The sequence below is a fragment of the Purpureocillium lilacinum genome, assembly GCF_023168085.1.
Source record: "Purpureocillium lilacinum CBS 284.36 DNA, scaffold_2, whole genome shotgun sequence".
In the NCBI taxonomy this organism is placed as follows: domain Eukaryota; kingdom Fungi; phylum Ascomycota; class Sordariomycetes; order Hypocreales; family Ophiocordycipitaceae; genus Purpureocillium; species Purpureocillium lilacinum.
This window is the reverse complement of record NW_027072112.1, coordinates 3,179,360-3,195,529: the sequence shown is the minus strand read 5'-3', so window position 1 is coordinate 3,195,529 and position 16,170 is coordinate 3,179,360. Positions and strand designations below refer to the sequence as shown.

General features: G+C 58.5%; 8 protein-coding genes across 8 annotated transcripts; 3 read left to right on the top strand and 5 right to left on the bottom strand.

The window, feature by feature from the left end:
* Nucleotides 1–45: 45 nt before the first annotated feature.
* On the bottom strand, nt 46–2,214 carry PLICBS_002735 (mRNA splicing protein prp28; the record flags this gene model as incomplete). Its single annotated transcript, XM_018322438.1, has 1 exon — nt 46–2,214. One exon carries the CDS (start codon nt 2,212–2,214, stop codon nt 46–48), a length of 2,169 nt encoding a protein of 722 aa, XP_018179918.1.
* Nucleotides 2,215–2,372: 158 nt separating this feature from the next.
* Nucleotides 2,373–2,732, bottom strand: PLICBS_002734 (uncharacterized protein; the record flags this gene model as incomplete). The annotated part of the gene is made up of 1 exon (XM_065600078.1): nt 2,373–2,732. One exon carries the CDS (start codon nt 2,730–2,732, stop codon nt 2,373–2,375), a length of 360 nt encoding a protein of 119 aa, XP_065456150.1.
* Nucleotides 2,733–3,045: 313 nt separating this feature from the next.
* PLICBS_002733 (uncharacterized protein) lies at nt 3,046–3,654 on the top strand (the record flags this gene model as incomplete). The annotated part of the gene is made up of 3 exons (XM_065600077.1): nt 3,046–3,431; nt 3,497–3,557; nt 3,619–3,654. The coding sequence occupies 3 exons, from the start codon at nt 3,046–3,048 to the stop codon at nt 3,652–3,654; spliced, it is 483 nt and encodes a 160-aa protein (XP_065456149.1).
* Nucleotides 3,655–5,093: 1,439 nt separating this feature from the next.
* On the bottom strand, nt 5,094–6,144 carry PLICBS_002732 (14-3-3 protein; the record flags this gene model as incomplete). The annotated part of the gene is made up of 5 exons (XM_018322437.1): nt 5,094–5,222; nt 5,276–5,346; nt 5,404–5,645; nt 5,712–6,018; nt 6,084–6,144. 5 exons carry the CDS (start codon nt 6,142–6,144, stop codon nt 5,094–5,096), a joined length of 810 nt encoding a protein of 269 aa, XP_018179917.1.
* A 2,816-nt stretch (nt 6,145–8,960) lies between these two features.
* PLICBS_002731 (uncharacterized protein) lies at nt 8,961–9,430 on the top strand (the record flags this gene model as incomplete). The annotated part of the gene is made up of 3 exons (XM_018322436.1): nt 8,961–9,079; nt 9,171–9,302; nt 9,391–9,430. 3 exons carry the CDS (start codon nt 8,961–8,963, stop codon nt 9,428–9,430), a joined length of 291 nt encoding a protein of 96 aa, XP_018179916.1.
* A 316-nt stretch (nt 9,431–9,746) lies between these two features.
* PLICBS_002730 (FG-nucleoporin nsp1) lies at nt 9,747–10,550 on the bottom strand (the record flags this gene model as incomplete). Its single annotated transcript, XM_018322435.2, has 2 exons — nt 9,747–9,935; nt 9,987–10,550. 2 exons carry the CDS (start codon nt 10,548–10,550, stop codon nt 9,747–9,749), a joined length of 753 nt encoding a protein of 250 aa, XP_018179915.2.
* A 2,175-nt stretch (nt 10,551–12,725) lies between these two features.
* PLICBS_002729 (uncharacterized protein) lies at nt 12,726–14,153 on the top strand (the record flags this gene model as incomplete). The annotated part of the gene is made up of 3 exons (XM_018322434.1): nt 12,726–12,795; nt 12,847–13,400; nt 13,458–14,153. The coding sequence occupies 3 exons, from the start codon at nt 12,726–12,728 to the stop codon at nt 14,151–14,153; spliced, it is 1,320 nt and encodes a 439-aa protein (XP_018179914.1).
* Nucleotides 14,154–14,519: 366 nt separating this feature from the next.
* On the bottom strand, nt 14,520–16,170 carry PLICBS_002728 (eukaryotic translation initiation factor 2 subunit gamma; the record flags this gene model as incomplete). Its single annotated transcript, XM_018322433.1, has 3 exons — nt 14,520–14,550; nt 14,610–15,596; nt 15,656–16,170. 3 exons carry the CDS (start codon nt 16,168–16,170, stop codon nt 14,520–14,522), a joined length of 1,533 nt encoding a protein of 510 aa, XP_018179913.1.

Here is a 16,170-nt window from a genome sequence, read left to right as displayed (position 1 = left end):
CTTGCTTGCATTCATTAAGGACATGTCTATCTTCCTGCCTACAGCTTACTGCCAACCCCCTTTCCCTGCACCATCGCTTCCTTTCTCTGCAGCTGCCGTGTCCCTTTTGGACGCGCCGCCGCGGACAGGCTTGGACTGCGCGGCCTCGTGTCGTCGCAGCTCCTCAGGCACTTTCGAGATGGAGCTCTTACTGAGCATTTGCTTCAAGTCGTACATCACGTCTGCATCTTCGTTGCCCAGGAACGTGATGGCCACACCGCTCTTGCCCGCGCGGCCAGTACGGCCTATGCGATGGGTATAGCTCTCGATGCTGGTGGCCATGTTGAAGTTGATGACGAGGGAGACGTCGGGTACGTCGATACCACGGCCTGCTAGGTCGGTAGCGACGAGGACTTGTGTCTGCCCGGATCGAACGGATCCCAGAGCGGCCTCTCGCTGCTCCTGCGTCTTGGAACCGTGGAGGGTCACTGCGGAATAGCCCATGGACTTGATGTCGCGGGCCACAGCGTCGCAGTTGCGCTTGATGTTGACGAAAACGATAATCGGCGGAGCGAACTGCTTCGAGGCCAGGATCTCTTGTAGACGGCGCTTGCGGCGGTCTTCGCCAGATATGAGCTCCACGCGCTGCTCGACTGTGTCGACGGCCTCGCCGGCATTGCCAATGGTGGCGATGGCTGGGCGGCGGAGGTACTTCTTCGCGATGCGCTCGACGACAGGCGGCATAGTCGCCGTGTACATCATGGTCTGGCGATACTTGTCGCGACCACCCAGGTGTCGCTTCATCATCTGCGCGTTCTCGGCGTCGTCCGTATCCGGTTTCTCGTTGCTGACTGGCAGAGCGTCCAGAATCTTGTTGACGGACTCCTCGAAGCCGAGATCAACCATGCGATCTGCTTCATCCATGATGACGTAGCAGCACTGACCAAGCACAAGTAGGCGGCGCTCGATGCAGTCGACCAGACGGCCGGGGGTGGCGACAACGATCTCTGCGCCGTTACGAAGAGCATACGCTTGCTCCTCCAGGGAGTGGCCACCGACGATGCTGACGCAGCGAAATCCCAGTGGCGTGGCGAATTTCAAGGCCTCGGTCTCAATCTGTTGGACCAGCTCTCGCGTCGGGGCGAGAATAAGAGCATAGGGGCCGTCGTTCTTGTTGACCTCAGTCATTGGCGGCAAGTCGGAGATGTAGACGAGGAGGGGTAGCAGGAATGCGGCTGTTTTTCCGGAGCCGGTGACGGCGACACCGATCAGATCGCGAGCCTGCAACGCGATAGGAATTGCTGCCCGCTGAATGGGCGACGGATCCTTGTAGCCGACGCGATCCACGATGTCGAGAAGTCTCGGGGGCAAGCCCGACTCGTCCCAGTTGCGCATCGGGTTCGGTATGCTGCCGCCTTTCGTGGAGATACCGAAATCTTCCTTGAAGATTCTCCAGTCGCGTTCGCGCATCTCTTCGAGTCGCTTCTCGGACCAGTGGCGGCCAAGACCCGTCCGCTCTGCCCTCTCCCTGGCCTTGTCTCGGGCTCGATAGAAGTCCTCCATTATTCCCTTTGCCCGCTCCTTGCCGAATTCCAGGTCTCTCTCTTCGATCATGCGAGCTCGCTTGCGTGCTCGTCGTTCTGCGTCCTCGTCGAACTCGCCACCGACACCAGCAAATGAATAGCCGCGGTAAGCGGTCTGCTGCGAGTACAGAGGGTCATTTTCTCGTGAGGTGTCGTCGTCCGGATCCCATTCAAAGTTGAACTTCTTCTCGGTCGTTCGCATCCGTTTCTTCTTGGCGGAGAAGTTGGAGTGTTTATTGACTTCGGGCCCCAAGTACCGGGCCCGCAGCAGTGCCGCCTCGATGTCCTCGGCCGAACGCTTGTCGCCCTTGCTCGGTTTGTTTGCGCTGCCCTTGGGATCTCGGTCGCGATCTCGCTCTCGTTCGCGGTCGCGGTCTCGGTCTCGGTCGCCTTGCTGATTCATTGAGCGAGGCCCTGTTGGTACTGCGGAAGACGAAGATCCACTGCCATTTGAACGCGACTCCCACTTCTTCTCGTCGTCGCGTCGCTTCCGTTCCTGCTCGGCGGCTTTGCGCTTCTTCTCGCTCTCTTCCTTCTTCAGCTTTTCGGCGGCGAGACGCTCGCGTTCGGCTCTTGGGATGAAACGCGGCCTCGCCGCCGCTGCGTCGGCAGCCTTCTTCTCCTGCAGAATTTTCTCGAGGTCGAGGGGCATGCTGGATGTGTGTTGATGATGCAGGAAGGAACAGAGGCCCGGCCTGCATATATAGTGGACGGATACATAGGTAAGGTTTGCGAGGCTGCGAACCTAAAGGTGGGGCATAGGTGGGGCAAAACTAGGTATCAGCCAATCAGATGCCCGATAAAATATTCCTATTTGAAAAGGTACAAATAGCTAGTTGCATAGGTAATTGCGCCGTGAAACAGCCCAGGCATACTATTCCTGCCGTTACTCTCCTTGCTTTCGTTACTTTCGTTACTTTCGTTGCTCTCGTTGCTCTCGTTCCTGTCGTTACTCTCGTTTCTGTCGTTACTTTCGTTGCTTTCGTTACTCTCGTTCCTGTCGTTACTCTCGTTGCTCTCGTTGCTCTCGTTGCTCTCGTTGCTCTCGTTGCTCTCGTTGCTCTCGTTGCTCTCGTTGCTCTCGTTGCTCTCGTTGCTCTCGTTGCTCTCGTTGCCGCTGTTGCTCTCGTTGCCGCTGTTGCTGCCGCCTGAGCACGGGTGTGAACTCATTGAAAGAGCCCCCGCCTGTGCAACTGAACATTTCCACCTTTGCAAATAGCAAGAGTTCCTGGATGTGCCTGCGTACTTGGCGCGAGGCTGCGAACCTTGGTGGTGGGGCACTGTGACAACTCGCCGTCAGCCAATCAGGCCTCCGCAGAAAAGTCATCCCGCAGCCTCGACAGCTCAGCGGTGGCTCACTACCGTCGATGGAGCTTCATCCCAAGCAGTCTTCATCCACCGGCGCCTTCTCTCGCCCACGGATGCGCGCACATACGACACCCCGCGTCGACGTTCCTTAAGCAGTCAGCCTGTCGCCGCCATCATGGCTTCGTCGTCGCACTTCGTGCAGCTGGCCAAGACGCTGCCGTCTCCTCTTCAGCGCTTCTTCGCGCGCTGGCCGCCCGCCGCCATTCTCCCCGAGGGCGCCGCCGCCAAGCCGACCCCCTATCAGGAGCAGCGGCCTAACCCCTTCCGCTTCTACAAGCATCCCGTGACAGGAAAGTGGCAGGACCCGGTATACTCGCAGCGGCGGCAGGCGGAGCTCGTCCAGCTGGCGCGCGAGCACGGCGTCGAGGAGCTCTTGCCCGAGACGACCAAGGGCACGGAATACCGCCTGGCATACCGTGTGGAGCATGGTCTGAGGGTCAAGGGCACGGGTGTTGGACAAAATGTCAAGGGACACATTCACGAGAGACACATGATTGCAAAGTACGTGGTGGCCGTGGCTCTGGACCCAAGAGGGATGAGGCGGATGCTAACAAATTTGTGTCTAGGATGGAGGAGAGGAGGAAAGCCATGCTGGAGATGCCCAAGCTTATCAAGGCCTGGAAGAAGGTATGCAATTGCTCCGGTAGCGACTGGATTTCCATGTTCACAGTTGAGCTAACTTTTGCAGGTGGGCAAGAGAAACTGGACCAAGTTCCCGAAATAAACGAACCAGCGCTGTTGGAAGGAAGGGTCTTTCGGTCGCCACTTACCGGGCGTTGTATATACACCATGTACTTTTATGTAAAAGACATCTGCACGAAGAACGAGCAGTTCATTTCGGTCCCCGATGCTCCCACGACCTCCCCCCTCGATTGTTCGATGTGATGGACAGGACCGTTGCTCTACTCGCAGCTCCAAAAATGTTGCAAAGCCGCAATAAACATGAGTATCTTCCATTCATTTTCAGTCATCATCAGACGTTGGGATTGCCAAACGCCAATTGTCCTGTCCAGAGCTGGCGATTCTTGTGATCGTGAAGACTCATGTGCATCACGTGATGTCACTTTATCCCAATTTTATACCTCGCCAACTACTTCATACCTTCACTTCACTTCACGTTTCTTTCTTTTCAGCAAGCGACACTTTTTACGACATAATTCACAGCCCCTTCCTATGGCGGCCGCTGGCGCAGGCTCGTCAGCAAGCGGTTCCGCAACGCACTATGAAGTGCTCGGCTTGACACCTTCAATCCTCGACTCCTCCACCTCAGACCCATCCGCACTCATAAAACGGGCATACCACAGAGCCCTGTTACGCAACCACCCCGACAAGGCTACCACCTCCTCATCCACTCCGGTACTCGAAACTGCAACCTTTACAGTTGATCAGATCAGCCGAGCTTTCACGGTTCTCTCCTCGCCAGCGCAGCGGGCCTCGTATGACGCCTCGCTCCGTCTCTCTCAGACCGCGGTCCCGGGCGTGGCGCGATTCCAAACCGGGGTTGAGAACGTGGATCTCGACGACCTGCCGTTCGACGAAGCCGAGGAGCGATGGTATCGGTCTTGTCGGTGTGGAAATGACAGGGGCTATTCCTTTGGGGAGGAAGACCTGCTCGGGGCAGGAGACGAGGGGCTACTGATGGTGGGCTGCCAAGATTGCAGTCTATGGCTCCGAGTTCATTTTGCAGTGATAGAAGATGAACCCGAACATCCAAGCAATGCAAATGATTAACACAGGTGTACCACGCTACCCCTCAGCTACAGGGTTGGTTGGTGACTACTGATTCATTCGCCACGACTGTGACTGACGCGGCTCCGTCAACGCGCTCAAGATTCTCAGTTCCAAATGGAGGTCATCTCCAGAGACAAGCTCAGACTCAGCATTCGGCTCGAGATTATGAAAGCAATTTTAGTAATTTTTATTGTCCAGACGGTCACGCATTAGAGTCTAAAAGCAGAACCTCCAAAATGCTCTTCTTTAGGTCTCCTTGGCAGCCCGTTGGGAAAAGTCGATCCGTCCCTCCGTTGCGTTTGCGCGAGTTACCTAAACAATGCCGAAGCTCTTGATCAAAAAAAACAAGGTCTTCCGTCCACTCCGTAGACACCAGCCTGCCCTATACCAGTATGATCAATGCCTTTGCTGAAGGCACCCAAAATATCACGTTTACTCGGTGGCCTTGGGCTCCTCGGCGGCGGCAGGAGGCTCGGCGGTGGCGGCGGTCTCCTCCTTGGCAGGGGCATCAGCCTGGCCGCCGGTAGCGGAGGTCTCGGCCTCGGACGAGGTCCACAAGGTCTGCGAGCAGTCAGTCGCCGCCATACTCGTGCACGGGTCAAGAATCGACGTACCAGGTTGTCGCGGAGCAGCTGCATGATAAGCGTGGAATCCTTGTAGCTCTCCTCGCTGAGGGTGTCGAGCTCTGCAGCAAGAGTCAGCGAATTATTCAGACCTGATCAATTACTGGCCGCCAACTTACCAGCAATGGCATCATCGAAAGCCTGCTTAGCAAGGTGGCAAGCCTGGTCAGGGGCGTTGAGGATCTCGTAGTAGAAAACGGAGAAGTTCAGGGCGAGACCCAGGCGGATGGGGTGGGTAGGAGGAAGCTCAGTCTGGGCAACCTCGGTGGCGGCCTTGTAAGCCTCGAGAGACTTGTCGGCGGAGTCCTTGCGGCGGTCGCCAATAGCGAACTCAGCAAGGTAGCGGTGGTAGTCACCCTTCCTGTCACGGGGTTAGCACAGGATGCGCGGACGACTTGTTCGACGGTCTGGGCAAGCCGGTACGCACATCTTGTGGTAGAAGACCTTGGACTCGCCGGACTTGGCCGAGGGAATCAGGTGCGCGTCGAGGACGTCGAGGATGTCGTCGCAGATCTTGGCGAGCTCGGCCTCGATCTTCTGGCGGTACTCCTTGATGAGAGTGACCTGCGAAGAGTTGCCCTTAGACTCCTCCTTCTGCTCGATAGAGGTGACTATTCTCCAAGAGGCACGGCGGGCGCCAATGACGTTCTTGTAGGCGACGGAGAGAAGGTTGCGCTCCTCGACGGTGAGGTCGCGGTCCTCGCTGGCGACAATCTTCATGTTGTCGACCATCTCTGTGGAGAACGCAATTATATCAGCAGGCTGCGCGAACGGGAGAATGCCGCAGTGAGTTGCTTACCCTCATATCGCTCGGCCTGCTCGGCGAGCTTAGCCAGGTAGACAGCATCTTCGTGACCCATTTTGGCGGTGGGAATTTGACTACAAAGTGGCGAAATGAGTTAGCAAAACTTGAGCCGGAACCGGAGTAGTTCAGTAAAACGAAGATGCGGTGCGCTGGCAAGGAGTCCTGGAGCTGCCAGCTGGCCGGTAGAGAAGGGGGTGATCGGTGGTGGCACTGTGCACAGTATCCAGGGAGGAAGCGTTCAGCTGTCGCAGCCCCGACTTCCGCACCGCGCCAGCACCGTAGCGTCAACGGTGGAAAAAAACAGCAGTGGCGATGGGGCTGCCCTCGTGCGATGTATCTCATGCGAGTAACAGGAGCATAGTGCCGCGTCGACGGGCGCTACCCCCGCTCTTGCTGATGATGAGGCGTCTGCCCGTGGTGGGGTTCTGCCGTTGATGAAGTCGGGGCGTTACCACCCTCAATCGCGATCAAATGGCGGCCAGCAAGCTCGGGGGCGACGCCGTCGACGTGCTGCGATCGTGACCGTGGCTGCGCGGCCGGGGCTTGTTGTTGTGCTGCGGCAGCGGCCACGGCTCTCTCCAGGCAGAGCGGGTGGAGGAGGCGCCATGACGACAGAGGGGAGGGAGGGGTGCGCCATTGGGGGACGAAGCAGCAACAGTGTCAACAGGGCAGAGCTCAGCCAGGGCGACTTACCAGCTTTGGCGTCAGGGAGAGTTGGCAAAAAAAGTCCGGGCTTCTGCGGCGGAAAGAAAGTCGTTCGAGAGAAGGCGCGGGTGCGTGGGCGCGGAAGAAGACGGCGGGTGGGTGTTTTGTTGAGAGGGAGCTGGTTTCGTGATGAGCGAAAAGCAGAAGCGCGGTGGACGGGCTGGATGAAATTGGGAAGGGGTTCGGGGGACGGAGGCCGGGACGAGCAGCGCCAGCAGGCGGCGACCGTGGTGAACTTATGCAACGCGCGCCACAATCGCCAATCGCACCCCCGCTCCATCCCTCTGACTGGGCGGGACGCCTTAGTTTTTTTCCGCAGGGGGCTTCCGCAGGGGGCGGCTCCCCCCAGCGTCAGTGTCTCCAGCGAGGGGCGAACAGCCCTGGAGCCCTGGAGCCCCGGAGGCAGCCCCAGCCGTGACGCGCCGCTCCTGCGCCGCCATGTACCCGGGTACGACTGGCTGCGCCTGGCAGGGCTCACGTGCCCCGCAAATAGTCGGCCTCGATGAAGTCACTGTACCCGCTGGTCCTCGCATCGTCGAGTACCGGACTCGTAATGGGAGTGCGTCGTTGAACCGAGTTGCATGCCCAGTGGCCAGTCGTTGGCTCTCGAGGCACCCGCTGGGACCTGGAGGGCTTCGCTCAGACCCAGTCTGCGGCGGCGCTGCCACGGTTCGTGGACTGATGACAAGCGCCATGATCCATGTCCGCTGATGAGCCTCGCTACCCGGGACTCGAGAACTGCATCTGATCGCGTTCGTCATGGAAGCGTTGGCGATGCGCTTGCAGGATTTTAGGCCTAAAAATGCATGTACGTATTGCCTGTGACGAGGTTGAGACGTGGTCGCGGCTCTGCATGAAAGGCGCCCTGCATCAGCCGACTCGCTACCATGCGTCTTCGGCAGCGTTGTTACGTGCCTCGCCTGTCCTTGCACGTCTTCAGCAAGCGCCTGCAAACCGCGGAATGACCGCATCGACCGACCCACGCTCTGATTCTCGTAGCCTGGAAGCCGCTCACCGAAGGCGAGAACCGATCGTAGCCAGAACAAGTAAAGTAGCATTCACAGCGTTCACCTGACACGCCATCTCGCACCATTCTCCTCCGCCAGCAACGGCTCCATTCACGAGGAGACACCAAGGAGAACTCGAGGTGGCCCAGGCACCGCCTGCGTCATATTGAGGGAGGGGCTGACACCCAAAGGGCCAAACAACAGCGCCGATGACTCTGAAACCCCAGCGCGGCGCATAGGTACTTTGAAATCGGGAGGGCCCTTTATTGAGGTGCGCTTTGCTGTGGCCAATTCTACTTCGTCGCCCTTCGGTTCTGACGCAGCGCAATGCCCTGTGAAATCCACGCGCAAGGCGCCCATGACGTGCCCTGGGAAGCATTGGCCCCAAGCCGCCTTGGCATAAAGGTCTGAGACTGGCTGCCGTTCGTTCTTGGATTTTTTAAGGTGCCCTCTGTTTCCATCATGCCGTCCTCAATCTACCCACTCACCCTCACAGCGGGGATTAGCCCTGAGTGCATACCGAAGCGCCTGCAAAGAAAATGACGACTCTTGCATCATGCCTGGAACATCAAGGCAGCTTTACAGACTGCCCTGCCCCATTGCCACCGTGCGGATTTCGGGAAGATGCGGACGGCTTACTGAGACGAGTGATCAAGGGCACGACGGGGTCATGCCTACAAGAGCTTGCCTTGAATCAAGACAAAGGACTGCAATTGCTTTCGCATGGGAACTGGACTGGCTTGACACTGCTTCCTGCTGAACCCTTCCTTGCACACGAAGCCGCAGCAGACAGGTGACAATCCGTCCTTTGTGCCCACGGACTCTGCGTTAAACCGTCCAGGCGCCTTTCCCAGCTGGGGTTGGGGGTTTTCGGTGACGGACGGCTCGGGCAGCAGCTACAGAGATCGTTACGAAAGTACCCGCGCGGCCCGCCTTTTTCTGCAGAATCCACATGTATCTCCATATGACGCAGCTTCGTCGACGCCTGTCGCCCCAAGCGCCAAACGGCTAGCACCGTCCTGCTCTCTCGAACCACCACCTCTCCCAAGGCTCTTTTCCACCCACACGTCATTCCCACGAACCACAACCTCAAGAACACCACCACCACAACCACCACCGTCCACCCCGTCTCCCAACCTCCCTCTCCTCATTGCCCAGCATGCTCCGCACGCAGTTCACCAAGACCGCGGCCTTCCGTCCCCTCCGAGCCTTCAGCACCACGGCCCGAGCTATGTCTGAGGGCGATACTGGCGCCCCTCCCAAGACTGGCGGCCCTGGGTGAGTTTTCTCCCTCGTTCTCCGCCGCGCGATGCAATAACGGCCCAATGGGCCACGAGCGAATCGGTCGCTGATAGTTATACCCATATAGCGACGCTTTCCAGCGCCGCGAGCGCGCGTCCGAGGACTACGCTATCCGTCAGCGCGAGAAGGAGAAGCTCCTGGAGCTCCGCAAGAAGCTCGCCGAGCAACAACAGCACCTCGAGCGCCTCTCCAAGCACATGTACGTTCGATCACAGATCGTGAGCCCATTCATGGCAAGAGTCTGGCCTGCACCTGGAAACCCAGCTCTGACACAGTTCTACCTGCAGCGACGAGATCACCAAGGAGCAGGGTGGCGAGCAGAACTAAGCCGCTCACATCCGAGGCCCCCACAATGCGAGCCGCGCGACAGGAGTTGCAGAGAGTTAGGACGCAGTCGGTCAGATTGCATGGAAGTGGCACGGACAGTTGAAGTTTCAGTGTTTGCGTCTTGCCACTGTCTAAACTAGTGTACAATCACCTATGTGTGCCATCAAGCCTACGAAAACATACCCAGCTCGGAAACCTGCAGTTCCTGTCTCTGTGTGTTGTGTAAAATCCCCTCCAGTATCGTCGTCCGATACAGCCTTGAACTCCAGCCGAATGACCTCAGTCCCAATCATAGCAAATCCACCCCCAATGATATTTACCTCCGTCCCGTGTACGAGCGGTAGAAGCTCTCCGCCGCATCGTTGTCAACACCACTGTAGTGGCTACCCAGGGCACTGTTGGATTTTTGCGCCGCGGTCACCTTGGCCTGCAGTGCCGACGAATTGACGTCAATCCACTGCAGCTGGGTGAGGTGGCCATTCAGCACTCGGACGATTTGGCTCAACTGTGACATGTGGTTAGCGAGAGCCAAACTGCGAATCTGGGCGGTACCTACGGGATCTTCGGCCTTGGCTCCCTTGGTCAAAGTTCCGGAGATGTCGTTGATCTCCTTCACCATCTTCGAGAGGTCGCGGGACTTCTCATCAAGCTGCTGTGTGAGCTTCTCAGCTAGCTTATAGGTGCGCTCGCGTTCCTGATCAGGTCCGGCCAGCTGCTCTCCTGGGCCCATTTGCTTGGCAAACATGTCCTGCACTTCAGATTCGTAACGGTTGAGCCAAGCCTCCAGTTCATCCTGTTGGCTCTCCACCGCGGCAAGCTGTCGCTCAATCTCATGGCTGGCTCGTTCAGCCTCGAAAGTGTCGAGATAAAGCTTTTGAATCTTCTCGCCATTGTCCACCAAGTTCCTGTCCCAAGTGGAAACAGTTGTTGCCTGCTGCTTGAACTCTTTCTGGTACTTCGACAGGTCCGAGGCCCATCGAGTGACGATGTCCTCCATCGTCTTGTTCTTCAGCCGAGGAATTTGAGATGTCGGACCGTTAGTCGAGGCGCCCAGAGCAGGAGCGGTACCGGCCTGCGCGGGAGGTTTGGCAGCATTCTTGTCCTTGTCCGCACCCTCCATCGGGGGCTTGGAGCCGAAAAGCCCCCCGGCGGGCGCAGCAGCTGTTGCGGGAGTGGTGGTGGTCGAGGTAGCGGCCGTCGAGGAGGGCTGCGAAGTTGCCGAGGCCGCCGGAGCACCAAAAAGCGAGGAGGCGGGCTTCGCTGCTGCCGATGGCTGAGCACCCCCGCCAAACAGACCACCTGAAGCCGCGGTGGTTGCTGGCGCCGCGGGCGATGCCGTGCCAGCGGCAGGGGCTGCGGGCTTGTTTCCGAAAAGTGCAGAAGCGGGCGCGGTTGTAGTGGAAGACTTGGATGAGGTCTCAGCCGTGCTGGCGGCAGTGCCTCCAAAAAGACCACCGGCAGCAGAGCCCTGAGCTGCGGTAGTCGCAGGAGCCGCGGGCTTCCCGAACAAAGAGCCTGCAGCTCCCGAACCAGCTGCTGTGCTGCTAGCGGGAGCAGCAGATGACGATGGCGTCGAGCTGCCTCCAGCGGCGCCAAAGAGACCTCCTGCGGGAGTTCCCGCACCTCCGGCGCCCGGCTTTGCACCAAAGAGACTGCTTCCGCCGCTGGGAGCACCGGATGCTCCCTGTCCGCCAAAGAGACTTGAAGTTGGCGCTGCGTTCGTGGTCTGCGCGGTTGAGGGAGGCCTGGAGCTATCAGTGGGTGGTGCACCAGCCGGAGTTGTCGATGCCAGCGAGAATGCGGGCTTCGCGGGAGTAGCTGTGGCGGTGGTAGTCAGCGCTCCGGCCTGAGAGCTGGCCGTGGCCTCGCTTTTGTTGCCAAAGAGGCTGTTTCCAGTTCCGGCAAATATGCCCGGGGATGGAGCAGAAGATGTGGTAGCTGTCGTCTGGCCTTGGGGTGTGTTATTTTGGGCGCCAAACAGCCCACTACCACCGGAGCTCGCGCCACCCCCGAATATGTTGGATGCAGGTTTGCTCGCCGTCGCGGCGGATCCTCCGAACAGACCACCGCCGGGTGCGGGAGTGGTGGTGTCTGTCTTGGCCCCTCCGAATAGCCCACCACTCGCGGGAGCGGAAGTTGCAGGTGTCGTGGAGGGTGCCGTCGCCGCAGGGGTCGCTCCGCCAAAAAGCGAGCCACCTGACGCCGGTGTCGTTGACGCGTTGCCACCAAACAATCCAGTCGAGGGAGTCGCGGTGCCAGAAGGGGTGTTGGAGGACGGGGCGGCTCCAAAAAGACTGCCAGCTGGCTTTGGAGTGCTTCCGCCGCTTGCTTGTCCAAACAAGGAGCCTGCGTTGCCAGAGGGAGTGGCGGGTTTGGCGCCCGAAGCACCGCCTAGGTTTCCGAAAGAGAATGAAGGCGTCGTGCTGCCGGATGCCGCAGCACCAAAGATGCCACCTGAAGCAGGTGCTGTAGTGGTCGCATTGTTCGACGGCGCGCCCGATGAGCTCGGGGTGCCAAAGGTGTACGACATGATTGCGTCGAAAGGTGGCTGGTGCTCGTGGAGAAGTTCGGTCGGCGAGCCGTTTCGAGGGACAGTTTGTCGGCTGTTAGGTCGCCAACATGTCCAGGCCAAAGGCAGAAAGGGCAGAACACTGGAGAAGGCTGCGATTGCCCTTTGTTGACGCGAAGTACGATGGCTGGTGTCGATCAACGAAGCCGTGGGATGCGTGTAGGATGCACCTCTCCCAAGGCGGCCGGGGAAGCTTTTTTTGAGGTGTTGCTCCTAGCTGCTCCACGCGCCGGGTGGTGAGCGACCGTGTTGGCTGGGTGTTCCTTCCAGGTTGGAGCTGTGGGGTACGTACCTAACGGTACCTTGGAACGTGAGCTCAACGTTGCGGGAGCAAGGTCACCCACTGTCCACAGAGCCCCACGTGATGGCCTTCAACATCTCCTGGAGGTACAACACTCTTGGCTACCTCATTGCATGATGCGAAACCTCCCATCGCCCCTCTAATACCCTCTATTCTCGCTCGACCCAGGGTATAAGATGCCGAATTGAAGCGACTTGGCAACCGGCAGGCAAAAGCGTACTCGCGTGCGGCTGCCAATTCACCGGCATTGACACTCCACGAGCCTCACAGACAGCTTGCGATCCTCCAAGGCCCTGCTTTCCCTGCCGCCCACGCCCTTGTGGTGCTCCGACGGACACAACGAACCGAGTCTCGCCAACGCCTGCCCAGCCCTAAACCTCGTTCGCCAACGGTTTTCGAGCAGCTCCGGCCCTGCCTGCCCAACGATGACGGACTCCACGGCGCTCGGGCCTCCACCCGACATGAAAGTGACAGATCCAGGGGCACGACAGCTGTGTTCGTCGCCATTCCACCGCTGGCCTCAGAACGTAGCTGACTTATATACAGCTGAGTCGTCCGATGACGAAGATCAGTTCACAGATGCGCAGTCCGGACCGGTGACGCCCCGAGCACATTCCCCGGTGCCCACGACAAGGGTGGAAAAGGTTGATAATGAGCCTTCGTATGGCGAAATCCCGGGCACCGAAGCATACGAGAAGAGAGAAGGAGACGCAGATCCAGACGAGATCGCCGTCATCCCAGATCGCGACGGCGCGAATACGCCCCAGAACGAGCGAGGCGAGGAGAATGATGACGAGCCCCCCGATGTCGAGAATGCCGAGATTCCGGTCACTGTGCTGGAGGAGGCTCCCGGTGACGGGCCCAGCCCTCGCTCAGAAGAAGCCGAAAGCAAAAGGAGTGCGGATGCTGCACCAGATATTGTGATCAGCTCGAGCGAAGAATCTCCGGAAGGTGACGACGATTTTGGAGACGACTTTGATGATTTCGAAGAGGGCGGCCAAGGTGACGACGGCTTTGACGATTTTGAAGGAGATGACTTCGAGCAACCACAGCAGCCAAGCACTGCACCTGCTACGATCCAGCCGTCGACGTTACCATTCGTTAGTCCTCCAGGTTTCCTCCCTTAGCGAAGCGCCATGTCTGACTGCCCACTGTAGCCCATACCGGACTTTGATAGTCTAAGCATGGACGAAGTTATCACCGCCACTGAACCGTACCTCGACACCCTTTTCCCGCCTCAAGAGCTCGACTTCATCACCCCACCGCCACTTCCAAAGGACTCGACAACCTTCCTCACACCTCGCTCTGCGTCATTATGGTCCCAACTTGTGGCGCCACCACCTCTGGCGCCCCCGGACTGGATCCGGTCCCGCACCCGACGACTATTCCTCGTGTCGTTGGGCGTACCCGTGGACCTGGATGAGATTCTCCCAGCGTCCAAACAAAAGAAGCTGGTATTGCCCTCACTAAACATCTCTGCCACGTCACCTCGCACATCGAGCGACTCACGGTCAGCGTCGCGGCTACGGCAAGGGGATGGTAACGCCTCGTCGACCTCGGTAGACACGCAGGGCAGGCCGAAGGAGTCGAAGAGACGGAAAGGTGCCCCGCAGCAACCAGAGCTGGACTTGGTTGCCGCGAGATACTTGTGCACGACGACCGATGAAGCACTTGATGGTATGACGAACGAGGAGCTCAAGCAACACGTCGAGAAGCTGGAGTCCATACAAGGCGCAGCAAAGGACGTTCTCGAATACTGGCAGAAACGCACAGACGAGAAGATTGGCGACCGTGAGGCCTTCGAGGGAGTGATAGAAAACCTCGTCAAGCATGCGCGGAAAGTACGGAAATAGACAAAGTCTTAGATACTTTTAATGTACGCAGGAGACTGCCCAAGCAAGAGCACAGACATGGGGATTTCAGTGTAACATGTTTACGATTTGATTCATGGACCAAGCGGCCGATAAGTGTGTCTACAGCATGCAGCCGTCGTGCGCCTCCAGATGGTCACAGCCCTCATGGGATACCCCTCCAATGACTGTCCCCAAATGACAGCCTTTTGAACACCGATTCGCGCTCCGGCGCCTGGCGCCAGCCTCCATGCCATACCTAGGAGCTTCGCCCCCGGTATCCCAGCTGATGCAATCTTTTGGAGCAACCCCTGGGATTGCGTTGTGCGCCTCCGCGGGCGCAGCTTCCTCAATCTGGATTTTCGTAATTTACGACGTGCTGGGCTCCAACGTAACACCGCTATGTTTCGGGTCAGTCATGCGTTACTTGAGGGGCTGAATGTGAAAAGGGAGTCTTACGCAGCGATCGTGGCCCAGCCGATGAGACGCCAGTGCTTCTCGATACGGCGACTCAGGGCAACCTTCTCGCCGATGTTGGTGCAGGCAGGGCTGGTGAGGACCAGCTTAGCGGCATCATTCTTGATGGCGGCAACCTTGGCACCGGTCGAAGTCGAGCCAATGTTGACCATGATGACCTCGTTCTTGGCCAGCTTGGCGACCTTGGCCTGCTTGCCGTCGGCAGTCCTCACACCAAGGAGACGGCGAAGGAGATAGAAGTTGACCTCGATTTCGCTGTAAATCTCGGGGAGTCTGCCCTTGAGACCCAGGACGAAACCGACGAGACGGTCGGCTCTGCAGAGGGTCGGGTCGATGCGGGTACCGACACCAATCAGGCCGCCGGGCACGGCGTACTTGAGGTCGTTGGCCTCGGAGTTAAGCGAGACGACTCTGCTGAAGATAGGCGTGCACTTGAGGGCACCCGCATCGTCTCGAGAAACGATGCCAGGTCGGATCTCGATCTCATCGCCCAGCTTGACGACACCGTGGAGAATACTGCCACCAGCGACACCACCCTTCAAGTCGTCGATCTCGGCACCAGGCTTGTTGACGTCGAACGATCGAATGACAATCATGTGCGGGTCCATGGTGAAGTCTCTGGGGGGGACAGGGATGGTGTTGACAATGGCCTCGTTGACGGCGTCGATGTTGAACTTGAGCTGAGCCGAAATGGGGATGACAGGCGACTTGCCGGCAACCGTTCCTCGGATGAACTTGAGGATAGACTCGTAGTGCTGCTGAGCGGCCTCTGCCCTCATGAGATCGACCTTGTTCTGCAGGATGATGATCTTGTCCAGCTTCATGATTTCGATGGCGGCCAAATGCTCCGAGGTCTGAGGCTGGGGGCAGGACTCGTTGCCGGCAATGAGGAGCAGGGCAGCGTCCATGACTGCGGCACCCGACAACATGGTGCTCATGAGAATGTCGTGACCGGGGCAGTCGACAAAACTGGACAAACGGTTAGAATGGATTCTGTGGGTGGCATGCAGCGCTCTGATAGTACGTACGAGACGTGTCTCAATAGCCGGTAGGTACCGGTGCAGCCATCACGCTCGCAGGGAGGATCGACCTCCTTCTCGCTCTTATAGCTTCGGTAGCAACCCGGTCGCGGACAGTCAGGGCTGTCGCACTTGTAGATCTTTGCGTTGGCGTAGCCGAGCTTGATGGTGATGTTGCGGATCAGCTCGTTCTTGAAACGGACGGTCTGGACGCCAGAGATGGCCTTGACGACGGTCGACTTGCCGTGAGCGACATGGCCGATGGTGCCAATGTTGATGGTCGCTTGCCGGGCAATAATTTCAGGCGTGAGGGGAGTCAGGCTGGCGAGGTCGAGGTCTTTCGGGTCTGTTTGCGGGGGCAGCGGGGGCCTTTGGATGGTCTGGTCGGGGATGGCAGGGTTGGACTTCTTAAGGGCCGACTTCAGGGGCTTGTCGTCGGCGGCGTCATGCTGGCCATCGAAGGACTCGCCAGACTCGGACTCGGAGTCGATGTCGTCGTATTTGGGGTCGCCGTTGGCAGACAT